A 14283-nucleotide genomic window follows, 5' to 3' on the forward strand; every position below is an offset into this window, starting at 1 on the left:
CTCTTTTTTGAATACTTTATTCATTTTTTCTGACCATCTTCTTAAAATTTTCAAATTGAGAGTCCATATTATTATTTTTTTGGTTCATTTTTTCAAGGTCAGTTTTTGTCTCCTCATGGTTTTTCGTTGTAGCTGCCATATTAATGGCAATTGCCTCTTGAATTGCTTGTAATGTCGCTTGTGTCTCTTTCTGGAAATTGTTAGCCTTTTCTTGTTGAAGCATTGTATCAATTGATCTCTGATAAACTGGACGAAGAGGGAGAAGGTAGTTTTTTGCCAGCTTCAGTTAAATTTGGAACAGTCATTTTGTTCCTCGCCCTCAAATCTTTTAATCATACTTTATAATCCACCAAGAAGTTCAAAGTTGATAGTTCTTTTCCAATTTCAATTTTTTTAAAAAAATCTAATCCAATAAGCTCCAATCAAATAGGAGAGATAAAAAGGTCTCAGCTTGACCTGTAAGATTTCAGGTCAAGCTGTATTTGTAATCCAAGGAAGGCAGATGGCTTCAAAACAATTTGTACTTTTAATTATCATCCATCCTGCAGAAAAAAACAACCCAAAGAGATTCTTCTCTTTTTCCAGCCACAATCTCCAGGACCATAGATTTCAAGGATATCAAAGAGATAGGTCTGTAAGAAATGTCTGGGCATCTAGCCAAGTTCTGACAACTAGTATGTTTTTAACAGTATAATTAAAACTTTCTCTTCTACACAGAACTCCAAGGAGAACACCAAATTTACTGTTTGCAATGGAAACTTTTGTGGATGAAAATTGAGTTCACGAAACTAATTAATTAGGGAAACTAATCTAATATTGTTTTTCTTTATGTTAGCAGGATTCATGATTTTTAAACAACGAAATTAATACAATATTGACCATAAATGTAGGAAGTATTTTTAATTGCTATATTATTACATCAACAGCCGAAGTAATGGAGCCAGAGAAAGATTTCCTGTTTAAATACAAAGGAATCTATTTCACAACTGGCTTGTCTTCACCCGAAGGTTTAGATTCACTGGACAGTTTTGAAACCCGAGATGATGATATATTCATAATCACATATCCTAAATCTGGTAAGTTCAAAGATGTCTTCCAAGAAAGAGATAATCTTGTATCCAATGCTGTTATTCAGTTCCTCAGTATTTTGGTTGCAGTAACTGTGTCGTGCTATAACCAGAGTTTAACATTTAGCATTTTATAAGAAACTGGAAATGTGGGGAAAATAAAGCTGCTAAACCTGTACTTTTATCATTTTTATTTTACCCATGCATTGCTGGATGGGTGACGTTGGCCAGTCAGTCTCCCTCAGCTCACCCAGGATAGTTGTGAGGAAAATAGGATGAGGAAGGATTATTAGGTATGCTTGCCACCTTGAGTTAATTCTAAAACTAATAAAAGCAGGATAGAAATAAATGTGCAAATAGCTAGTTTTTTCTCATCCATCCATCAGTTTAATCTATCAATTTTAGAAGACTTCATTGTGTTCACACATCTCTGAAATGTTTACTATTTCTCCTGATAGGAAGGTTGGCTTTGCATAAGTTCAAAGTTCCCCAATTGATAATGGATGAATTAATTAATTATTCCTTATTTGCAGGCTCAATATGGACTCAGAATATTGTGAGCCTGATTCTTCATGAAGGTCATCGAGATGAAACTGAAAATATTACCCTGATTGACAGAGCACCATGGCTGGAGTATAGTTTGAATATAGATTTTTCCAGTCACCCCTCGCCTCGTCTCTTTAGTTCCCATCTGCCCCACTATTTGGTACCGAAAGGATTACAAAATAGAAGAGCAAAAGTAGGCATATTTTGTTAACTTGTGAGGTGGTGTAGGGAACTGTCTGTCTTCTGTTCTATTAGCTCTGTCCCTGAATGTTTTATTAAGAATTAGGCAAAGGGCACAAAAACACATATCATATTGTTCCAATATGTTTGGTGGACACTAAAAGTTTTGAAGGGTAAGGAAAATAAAAACAAACAAAACCGTGTTAACGTCAGAATATTATGTCCAGGAGAAATAATTAAGAACCAAATTGAATATTGACCAGCTTAAGTTTATATTTCCAGATGGATTGCACCACTTTGTGTTCCATGGCCATTTGCTATCTTAACATATCTGAACGATGTCAAGTTGAGGGATGCTATCTCTAGCCCTCAAATCCCTTCCCACAATCCCTACTCTCAGTCACTCACGCCCTAGTCACCAGACGTTTCAGCTGATGCAAAATGCAGCAGCATGAGCACTTCTGTGATCTCTAAGAACTTCATACACTACACCTCTGCTTTGGAAACTACAGTGACTACCAGTTTGGTTCAGGATTCAAGTTCTGGTTTTGACCTTTAAACCCCATTATGAGTTGGGAACATGTTGTTTGAAAGACCTCTGCTCCCAAGTTGCAGCTGCACATCCCTTCAAGTCCAACAGGAAAAGAACTTTGGGACCCATCAACTAGGGAGATTTGTCAGGCAGGATCTAGGAGGAAAGCCTTTTATTCTGTGGTCTCTGCCATATGGAAAATCATTCTCTCCAAGCCGAGGTTGGCTTCAATTCTTTTGGCCTGCTGGAAGTTCTTCAGACATGGTTTTGCTAATAAGCTTTAAGTTCCCATGATATAATGGAGCCTGTTAGATGAGTGTGTGAGAAATACTTGATGCACTCTATGTATGCTTTGCTGTCAATCTGTTTTTTCTTGTTTTTTTCTTGTTTTTTTTACTAGTTATTATCATCTTTCGCTTACAGATTATTTATGTGAGTAGAAATCCAAAGGATGCCTTGGTTTCCAGCTATCATTTTCACAAAATGTTAGTCACCCTGGAAACCCCAAAAGACTTCAGTACTTTCTTTGAAAGGTTTTTGGCTGGCAAAGGTAAGAAAACCTTGATCGTAACAACGTAATGTCAGTTTTTGTTTTGGATAAGAGATTATGAATATATTTCCATCTGCTTCCCACAAAGAACAAACAATCCACCCAAAGTTTCAAATAAGAAAAAGCTAAGAAATGAAACAATATAGCAGCACGTTGACAAAAAAAAACCACCCTTAACAAGTTGGAGTACACAACCATATTAATTATGGCTTCCATTCCTTCTCTCTCCTCTCCACATTCAGTGATATTACGATAGCCCCTACTTGAGTTATCATGCTTTGATCTGTACGCCCACCGGGATCATAAGGATAAATGGAGGAAATTCAAGCGTTAAGAATGTATCCCCGAGACAGATGGTCAGCTGGATCATTGCAGCACTGAGCTGAACAACTAAAGTCAGTGATTTCAAGACTGCCCTCATATTTATCCTAAATCCATTTCTCTCCTACCAGTGTTTTGTAGTTCGTGGCTAGACCATGTAGAAGGCTGGTATGCTCATAAGGATGATTTCAATATTCTCTTCCTTTCTTATGAAGAAATGAAAAAGGTAAGATGTGTTTGTGTTGTGAAGTGCAATATGAACAACCATTAAGCACAGAAAGCTTTAGAAATGATGTGAACTGTGGATAACCTATTCCAATAGGGAGTAACAGAGGTGATCACAGAACCACTCTAGGTTATTTCTATGAACTCCTGTAGGAGTGGTGAGGTTTCTGAAGAAAAGTAAGTTTCTGTCTCTTCAAAAGGAAGACGATCTGGGAAACCAGAGTGCTGTCACCTTGATATCAAAAAAGGTTAATAAAAGGTGTGTTTTTGAGCACTTGGCTTGTCATGCTAAAATTCACAGGGTGCATGTGCTGTAAACAAGTCTGGCAAAACAAAGTTGATCTAATTTTTGATAGACTTACTTAGTAGATAAGGGAAATCCAATTAACACAAAGTATCTGTAATTAGCAAAAGCTTAGTCAAAGTCTCTCGTAATATTTTCCTGCTTTGGCTCAGAAGAGATTGACTCAAATCAACTGCATTTTTAAGAAAGGCCAAGGCATTTCTTTTTAGCCTGGCCTGGGAACTGGCCAGCCTCTGATGCAGCCAAGATTGCTAAGAACATAAGACTCTGAATCTTAGGGAAATTATGTCCCATCAATACATTGTAAACTAAAAACGTTTCTCCAAACGTACCTTTGTAAACATTTACCGGAAGTCCTAAAGCAGCATTTCTTTGTTTAATTCATTGATATTGCTTCCTAGATCTATGTATAGTTTTCATTAAAAAAAAAACCACAACTCATTTAATCAGGGTAATTTTTTCAGTAAGAAAAGAAAGAATTAAAGACAGGGGGAATGAGTGATAGCAATGATATCTGAGATCTCAACAAACTTTTCCACCTTTTCTTCATTGTTCTGGATGACCTAATATAAAGCTCTATCAAATTGCAGGATCTGAGAAGGTCTGTCCTGAAAATATGCAACTTCCTAGGAAAAAAACTAACTGAAAAGGAGGTGGATGATGTGGTGGATAAAGCTACATTTGATAACATGAAAGTGGATTCTAGAGCAAACTACACATTCGCGTCTTCTCATATCCTCGATTTCAGCAAAGGAAACTTTCTTCGCAAAGGTAGACCAGTAATAATTAATATTCTGGGACTATGCTTTAGGAACATGCCGGGCTTCATTTGAAACTGGGATTACTGCCTTCCTCTGAGAGGCACTTCCTAAAGTGGTATGGACATATTCCAACAACCTCTCTTTCTGCTGTCTCTCCAGGATGTTGTCTTTGCCTCATCAGCAGCCTGCATTGGAGGCAGCCATAAGCCTTTCTTAGCTGTGCCAATGTTCAAGTGGTGTTCTCCTTTTCACAAATTTTGGGCATGGATATAAGCTGACTTTTTTGATGATCATTCTGTTGGTTGCACAGTCTAATTATCCTTTGGCAGTGGGATTGTTCTAGCTCACAATGGCCATTTTAAGGTTCTGAAGACACAATGCCTTCACTCTCTACCCTGGGCACCGTCCTCCAGTCTTGAAACCGTCTCCTTTAAGCCTGTAGGGACATAGCCAAAGCTCAAAGAACCATCAATCACTTCACTCAATCAGGGGTCCAGTTCCAAAAGGGTGAATTCAAGATCATTTAGAACCTCACTGGCAGACCATTGGTTCCATGACTTCCCAGTAAAAGGTACTTAGCACAGGAGAATCATTTAACACCTTCTAGTTAGAGAGATCTTTGCTCTTCTATTAAGCCTTCATTCTGTAATTCAGCTCTAGTTAAAATATTATGGAACAGCTTCCTGCTCCAAAACTATTAATACAGATTTCTAAGAATGGTTTGACAGACAGGAAGGTGGCTAAAGATAATGGTGGACTGTGCAATCTTCCAAGTTAGTCAGGTTTTGCAAACTATTATCCTCTTTCTCAGACTCATAGAAGCCCATAGTAGGCAAGGTAATTGGAGAGTGGAAACCACCTCTGGAAGACTTTTTGTCTTCATCCCAATAGTCCCCTCCTGAAGTCCTGAAACGTTTTACATACAGTCATGTGAAAAAGAAAGTACACCCTCTTTGAGTTCTAGGTTTTACATATCAGGACATCGTAACAATCATCTGGTCCGTAGCAGTTCTTTAAACTAGGTATATACATAGTCAGTTGAACCACAGCACATGACATATTATGCTGTGTCATCATTTATTTTACAAAAAGAAATGGAGAAGCCATGTGTGGAAAAAACTAAGAACATCCTTAATGCTTCTATTGGTATGAAGAAGCTAAGTAGCAGCCAAGTGCTGCTAATCAAGTGACAGGATGACACAAATAGCCTCTACTTTAATTGAATACAAAAACTGTTGACATTTTTTTAAACCACTGTTTCCTAGGCACTGTTGGGGACTGGAAGAACATCATGACTGTTGCCCAGAGTGAAAGGTTTGACCGTGTCTTTAAGGAGAGGATGGAAAAGCTGCCCTTCAGGTTCTGCTGGGATATTCAGGAGGATCCTGAGCCTATTTCCAGCTCAGTGGAGGAAAATAATGTGTGATGCACAACTTCAAATGGCTGGAATCAGAGATGACCTTCCAAGAACGGTCTTTATGTAACCTTGTAATGCCTAAGTCTCAACTCTGCAGAGATCATAGAACAAAGCAACATTAAATTCTATGTTATTATTAAATACTGTACGGCATTTGCTTATTGATTTAGATTTCCATAACTGCCTGGAAATCTAAATTGGGTGTTATACAAAGACAACATAGCAAATAAAAATATATATATAATATCAACAACACAATATCCAAAACCAATATTTCCACAACAGCCAGAGCCATTTATTATACTTTCCACCTCCTTGAAGATATATGTTGCTTGATATCTTATCTTAGCCCAATTCCTAAGGGAAAAAGCAAGTTTTTAAAGCTTTGTTTTTTGAGGGCTAAGAGACCTGCGTCCCTACAAATTTTGGCACTCTGTGGATAGGGTGGGGAAGGCACCAAAACAGAAAAGGTGTATCTCCTGGGTCTCATCAGATGATATTATTTATTATTTAAACAAGTTCATATAGCCACCCAATTCATACATGATGGGGGTCAGTTGGGGGTCCCCAGACTCACTGACAAAATCATGTCTTCAGGACCTTCCAGAAAGGTAACAAGGTGGAGCCAATCTTATCTCCAGGGAATCCTATTCCAAAGGGAGGGAGTCACCACAGACAAGGCCCTTTTCCTCGGTCCCATAAGATGTACCTCCAATACCTTGTCTTCCTGCTCTGGTAGGTTAGGGTAACAAAGGGCAAGTGGCCTTTCAAACATCCTGGCACCAGGTCATGTAGAAGTTTAAAGATGATAACTGCCTCCAGAAACAGATCAGTAATCAATGCAGCTCCCACAAAAGGTGTTGTTGCTAAGTCATGTCTGACTCTTTGTGACCCATGGACCATAGCGTACCAGGCTTCCTGGCATCCACTGTCTCCCTGAGTCTGCCCAAATTCATATCCATTACACTGCTGACACTATCTAACCATCTCATCCCCTGCTGTCCCCTTCTCCTTTTGCCTTCAATCACAACAGGTGACACATGCACTAATTTCAATTTGTGCGGAACTATACAACTCCTGCATTTTGAACTAATTAAATCTGCTGGATAAGATTCCAGAAGCCCCATGTACAATGCCTAAGAGGACTCCAAACTGGATACATCTATGGATGGGGACTGTGAAGAGGGAATGTTGGTCCAGGAAAGGGTACAACTGGTGTACAACTCATAATTGCAGACAGGCCCTCTGGCCATGACCACGATCGGCTTCTTGAGCAGGAGTTGCAAATCCAGAAGAATCCCCAGATCACACACTGAATCTGTCTGACGCAGTGCAACCCCATCCATGACCAACAATGGAAATTTTCTGAGAACCAAGGAGCCCAAACCCATGTTAAAGGTAAATGTTAAAACTGGAAAGCAAAAGAATAAGATGAAGGGATGCAGAACAAGAAAAAGTTTGCCAGAAGATGCTACTATTGTGTTTAGTGATAATTTCATGGTTTCAAAACTTTGGTGCAAGTGTCTTGGGAACAAAGTTAATATTATCAGTAGTGCAGAAACAGAGGTTTAGGCAATGGCAGATGGTTGGACCCACAGAAAAATTCCACTGCTAAGAGCAATTACCCTGTAAAGGCTGGATGTGAAAAAAAAAAAGCCTGCCGAAAAGACTACAAACATAATCACCACGCTGCTGCTGAATTTCCTGAAAGTCATCTCCCCATTAAGACTGTTATGAGAAAAACAGCTCTGTTCAAAGTGGACACCGAATAACCTATCTGGAAATAATCCCATTAATCGAAAATAGACACTTGTGCACTATAGGTAGGCCTTGTTTAGCGACTGCCTTGTCTAGTGACCGTAGACAGTTACCACAGTGCTGAAAAAGTAAGTTTGCAACCAATCCTCACATTTATGTCCTTTGTAAAGCAAAGGAAAACTGAAGTAAGATTGTAAGATTGTGATGCTTCGCTTAACAACTGCTTCTCTTAAAGCCCCAAGTTGTGGGTCCCAATTGCAGTTGCTAAATGAGGACTACCTGTAGTGATGTGAACATTGTCATCACATCTTTGCATTTGGAACCCGAGGATCTAAATCACACAATTTGCATTGTGATGTCATGATGCACACTTCATCTCTTGCTGCCCCAGTCCTTTCTGAAATAAATAGGAAATGTCCTTTTGCTCATTGCTACCTGCACTTTCTCTTTGCTCCCTGTAACAAATACTACTTGGGAATTGAGATAGACAACCTGATGGTCATCTTGAGTGAAATCTTTTTAAGGAATACAAAACCACCCTCCATATTTTGCTGTGATATTCATGATGAGCTGAGTCCATTTCCAGCTTGACGAAAAATAAAATAAAATAAAGCACAGTAAGGAGGCTTCAGTTGTATGTGCTTGAAAAAAAATTATAAAGCACTTATTTATGTCTTAATCCTGAGCTATATGGCTGATTGCATTTTGGACTACTCCATTATTATTATTTTTTTATTTTAATTCCATTTATATCCCGCCCTTCTCCGAAGACTCAGGGCGGTTTACAAACTTAGCAGTAGCCTTCATTCTATGTATATGCCTGCTTATTAGGGCTTTCACACATTCCCCAAGCGGCATTATTACAAAGTCAGCTTAATTGCCCCCAACAATCTGGGTCCTCATTTTACCTACCTCGGAAGGATGGAAGGCTGAGTCAACCTTGAGCCTGGTGGGATGCGAACCTGCACTAATTGCAGGCAGCTGGCGTTACTTAAGGAGGCATTAGCCCACTGCTCCACCAAGGCTCTTAGTTGGCCCAATAAAGCTATTGCACTAAGACATGGGTATCATTGTCTCCTTCCACTCAGATTTAGACTGAGGGGCCAAAGGTAAGCTTAACAATGTTCACTGGGAAAATGTAAACTTCAGAATGGAGCAAGAGAAAAGATTTCGCGGAACCTGTGCATGAAAAAGTAAACCTTAGCAGGGATTGCTTGCTCCTGTCATTACAATTGAAAGGGGAGACATAAATATGGCTACAGGTAGTTCTCAACTTACAACCACAATTGGGATGGAACTTCCATCGCTAAATGAAGTGGTTGTTAAATGAGTTACCTCCAATGTTACATCCGTTTCTGCTGCGGTTGCTAAGTGAACCTAGCTTCCCCCATCGACTCTGCTCAAAAAAAGCCAGCTGGAAAGTTTGCAAATGACTTTTAGCAGTTGCTTGAGGTGCCTCTCACCAAGACACTAAATGTAATTTGTGAAAGCCTCTTTTGTCACCCAGCCAAGTGCTCCCTCCCTCTGTTCAAAAAAATTTAAGGGTGCCAACATTGATAGGCTTCTTACAGAATAAAGAGAAGGGTCATCGCTTGACTTTGAGTTGTGGAGATGTCTACATTCAAGAAGATGAATGCTGATCCCAGGACTAACCATTCTAAAACATATGAAGAATTTATGGGACGAATAAATGTGAAGCATCTACACAAAGATAATACTGATAGAACAAAATCAAACTTTGGTCTTTTCCTCTCTTGCATCTAACCATGAAGAAAAACACTCCAAAAACCACTTCTTTTTCTCTTGTGTTGTCATAATAGTGTCCTCTTCTTGTCCCCGATATGCATCTGAGGCAGCTCTATGTAATCCATAGCTATTCCGGTGTTCAACTAACATTTCCGTTCTGTTCATTTTCTATTGGTTTGACATGTGTAATTAAAGCAAGTTTCAATGCATTGTTTTGTGCAAATAAAGTAGGTTTGAAAATGGGTCCCTTTTCTGCTTTTCTTTCTTTTTGTATATAATGCTTGAGTAGTTTGTAAAGTTTGCAAAATATTATTGAAAGTGAATTTGAAGGTATCAATGTAAAAAAAAGGAAAAGTGGGGAGTAGATTTAGTTAAGATGCTGAGGTAAACTGTTTTAAACAAAGATATATTTTTTGGTCTTATTTCTATTGGGATAATAAAAGAAATGCAACCTTCCTGTGTGAGAATCTGGCAGAATTTCTCCAGGAAGAAACCGAGCAGAAATGTATGATATCATTGTAATACATATGTGTGATTGAAGCTGTTACAATATACGCCTGCATTTCTGTGAATATATACTTGTGTATATGGCATGCACTTTTGTTCTTAGTATTACTCTCTACTTCGTGGAGCAGCCTTAAGTAATATGGCCTATGGCAACGCCATCATTTTCAGAATGTTGGCTGTGGAATTCTAGGAGATGAAGTCCACGTGTCTTAAAGTTGCAACGAGCGGGAAACTGTTTACTACAAACTTTTCAGGTATCTTGATCAAGAAGGATATAATAACAATTAATAATAATAATAATAATAATAATAATAATAATAATAATAATAATAAGAAGAAGAAGAAGAAGAAGAAGTTGGAAGGGACCTTGGAGGTCATCTAGTCCAACCCCTTGCTAAGGCAGGAAACCCTATACCATTTCAGACAAATGGCTGTCCAGTCTTTTCTTAAAAACTTCCAGTGTTGGAGCATTCACCACTTCTGGAGGCAGGTTGTTCCACTGGTTAGTTGTTCTAACTGTCAGGAAGTTTCTCCTTAGTTCTAGGTTGCTTCTCTCCTTGACTAGTTTCCATCCATTGCTTCTTGTCCTGCTTTCAGGTGCTTTGGAGAATAGCTTGGCTCCCTCTTCTTTGTGGTGGCCCCTGAGATATTGGAACACTGCTATCATGTCACCCCTCACCCTTCTCTTCATTAAACTACACATACCCAATTCCAGCAACCGTTCCCTATATGTTTTAGCCTCCAGTCCCCCAATCATCTTTGTTGCTCTTCTCTGTACTCTTTCTAGAGTCTTGACATCTTTTTTACATCGTGGTGACCAAAACTGGATGCAGTATTCCAGGTTTGGCCTTACCAAGGCATTGTAAAGTGGTATTAGTGTGCAATAAGACAATCGTTCTCAAATGCTTTCCAGGGTTGTCCTCATTTGCTCTTCCAGTGGGTAGTAGCATTAGCAATAGCACTTAGACATACAGTATATACCACTCCACAGTGCTTTACAACCCCCTCTAAGCAGTTTACAGACTCAGCATATTGCCCCTAACAATCTGGGTCCTCATTTTACTGATCTTGGAAGGATGGAAGGCTGAGTCAACCTTCAGCCGATGAGAATCAAACTGCTGGCAGTCAGCATAATTAGCCTGCAGTACTGTGTTCTAACCACTGAGCCACCAAGACTCTTAATGCTGGAAAATGCTTTGGGAAAAACATGCCAAGACATCCCCTGGGTTGTATGAGAGCTATTGATCAAACCTTTTATACTGAAAACTCATACACCAACCTACCCAACCACCTACACACTCACACACAATGGTGTAGACCCCTTCAAGTTGCTCGTGGAAATATCCATGAAGCTGACAATAATATAGAAGTGATTTGTTATGACCTTCTGATCCCTTATTGACTATCATAATCAGAATGTTTGTGCAACCATTTTATCTGAACTGACAAAGTTTAAAGTGGCTGTTCTGTCCCCGCCCAATAAGTAGCCTTAAAGAGGCTCAAAGGTCCAACAGCAGCAAATGCAGGCTAAACAAACGGAAGCTGGTCCTTTAACAGTTAACTCTTTCCCAAGGGTTAAATCATATATCAATTTTATGATTACCCAGTGATGTTCCAAGGTCTTTGGCAGATGGCCAGCAGCTTTGAAGCCCAGATGCAGAGAGGCTTTACAAATCTCAAGAGCAGTTTTTGATTACACAGTACTCAAAACACCAACAAATTGTTCACCACGCCTTTCCTGTGCAGCCTTTTATACTCTGTAGGGTGTGGCCCTATGTCTCCCAGCTACGCCTCTTGGGACATTGCAATAATTGCTGCTGCTGCTGACGACACATCCTATATCTTACTCTTGCATCCAATAGGGGCTCCCCCTCGCTGCTGCTGGCCTCTGCTTGCTGTTCTGTTTCCTCCTCAGTTTGGCTGGGGTCCATAAGCACATCAGCCACAGTCAATTCTTGCTGACTCACCAGGGGAGTCGGCCCCTCCGGCACGTTGTTCGTGTCAGCTTCCTCCTCTTCCATATCATCCTCCGAGTCAGCATGTGAAGATAAAACACCCTCCGGGACCGGGATCACAACAGTGACAGTTAAATATTTGCCAGCATCTGTTTGAATAAATGAGCAGTTACATAAAATTAGGATGAGCAACTTTGTTATAATTATTAACCCAATGTATTGAACTTTGCTATATCTGCAGAAAATAAGCTGTCATCATTGTCTACACAAATCAAGAACATGCAGTTCAATCAAATACTGCAACACTGCACAATGAAATTATTCCTTACATTGCCTGAAACACATGTTGTCCCATACAGATGATAAAATAACCACACTAGGCCTCTCAGCACTCTACAGCTTTCATTTTCTATGCATATATAAAATTCTCCTTTCTTCCTTTGGCCAAATTCTTTCCTTTCAGTTGCCTTCCACTAGCCTGTCAGCTCCATGTCCAGGTAGTCTAGAGAGGGAGCTGAGCTGTATGGTACATATTTCAGTGAATACTCAGAAGCCATGACATCCAATGTGACACTCGTTAATATGGCCAACAGTTGATCCAGTGTGAAATTCTAATTATGTATTCTCACCATATTGAATGGATTTTTATGGAACAGGTTTAGGCTGACTTTTCAGCTAAGACCTTTCTGGTATGATTGCACCTATTGAGCACAGCTCTTAGATAGAGCACGCAGGGGCTTCCCCCACAAAAAAGTACCATTCCCTTTGGAGTGGGACAATAATATTACAATTCTGGTAAGTTTATATATGGAAAGGAATCATATATGATCAATCTAAGATTGGAATCCAGGTTTGAACAATAACAATGCAATAACATTGTTCTTGCTGCATTTCCTATTGGTAAATCGTAATCCTTCATATAATGATATGTTCCAAATACTTGGCATGTAAATCAGAAGTATACTTGTATCTTTAAAACATACTGATTTTTATAGCAACACTTCAATAAGTTTATGGACAGAAAATGAGACAAGAGTGATAGAAGTCTTCTACATCAGCTAAGAAAGTACCCCTTTATTTGTTTTACATTTCCCAAACAAATTGACAGACAATCCTTTTTCTGATATGTTCAATAAAAATACATTTTCTTAATATTAAATACCTCCTAACAGCATTCATGCTACGTAGCTTGTGGAAGGCTTTTGGCTTCCTTGGCACTCTGTTGGAATTGTGAAATTCCATATTAAGATTTTGAGATTCCACCTTTTGAGATTCCACCATTCTAAAACAGGAAATAAGGTAGAATTAGTCTAGCTTTTTCAACTAATCAAAATACTGTTTTCTTAATTTTTATATTTACTTACCATTTCATGTTCTGCAGAATCTGCAACAACAAGGCTTTATAAGTTTGTTGTCTTCAATGAAGACATATAACTCAGGTCCTTTTCTTATTCTACGCCCACGCTTGGGAAGTTTGGGGGTCAAATTTACATCAAACAAATCTTCACCAGTATTTGCCATCTTCAAAGACTGCCGGAATTAAATCGCTAGCTGTTCAGAGCTGCCTGTACAATCTCCCCCACGCATGCTGTGACACGACCTTAAGCCTTGCGCCTGTCCAGAATCACAGGGTATGACATGCCCAGGCCTAACCTCCTTTTTTACTATCAGACACAAACACGAATGCCCAGATCCTCAGCCCTAACATGCCCAAACAATTCTACTTCCCACCTGGCTGGTTGCCCCCTGTGAACATTTTAATTCTTGTTAATATTCCTTGTCTTTTTGCTGTACGGGGTGCAGAAATTTTTTTATTAAGGCCGTGCTTTGTACGGTTACATGTACATGTGGATTTGAGGGCTCAATTGACAAAATATGTGTCTTTAGATTTTTACAAAAACCAGCTGCGGGTTTTAAATGTTTTTTTTTCTCCACCCTGCATTCAAGAAAATGATTTTAAAACCTCCTAGAAATAAATACCTTTTAGAAAAAAGGGGTTAAATGCAAGCCCTGGCCGCCTTTTAGGGCCTCCTTTTTCCCCTGCTTTTGAGGCACTGATTTTTAAAACTCCACAAAAATTAAAAGCATCATTAGAAATAAAAAGCATTTTATTATTATTATTTCACAGCTTCCCAAAGTAGGGCTTGTTTCCCAAAAACACAGGACTCTGTTAATTATTTACTTTATTTAGCTTATTCTGTTTGTTTTGAATGTCCATAGAATTAGTCTAGGGTTAAGCTAATCATGTACGCAGAGGCTTGACTGCCTTGACTTATTGATGGGTTTAGGTTCAAGACGTCTTATCTGAGAATAGGGTTGCTAGGGTTACTCTTGCTTATCCTGATGGGCTTAGGCCAACACGTCACTTCCGCTCGCCTTATCTGAAAATAGGGCGGTTACTTCCGCATAGGGCC

General features: G+C 39.2%; 1 protein-coding gene across 1 annotated transcript; it reads left to right on the forward strand.

The window, feature by feature from the left end:
- Positions 1–934: 934 nt before the first annotated feature.
- LOC310636157 (amine sulfotransferase-like) lies at positions 935–5912 on the forward strand (the record flags this gene model as incomplete). Its single annotated transcript, XM_083355698.1, has 6 exons — positions 935–1076; positions 1601–1806; positions 2749–2875; positions 3328–3422; positions 4316–4496; positions 5752–5912. The coding sequence occupies 6 exons, from the start codon at positions 935–937 to the stop codon at positions 5910–5912; spliced, it is 912 nt and encodes a 303-aa protein (XP_083211824.1).
- Positions 5913–14283: the final 8371 nt, after the last annotated feature.

Source organism: Vipera ursinii (assembly GCF_947247035.1).
Source record: "Vipera ursinii genome assembly, chromosome: 1".
NCBI classification, from domain to species: Eukaryota; Metazoa; Chordata; class Lepidosauria; order Squamata; family Viperidae; genus Vipera; species Vipera ursinii.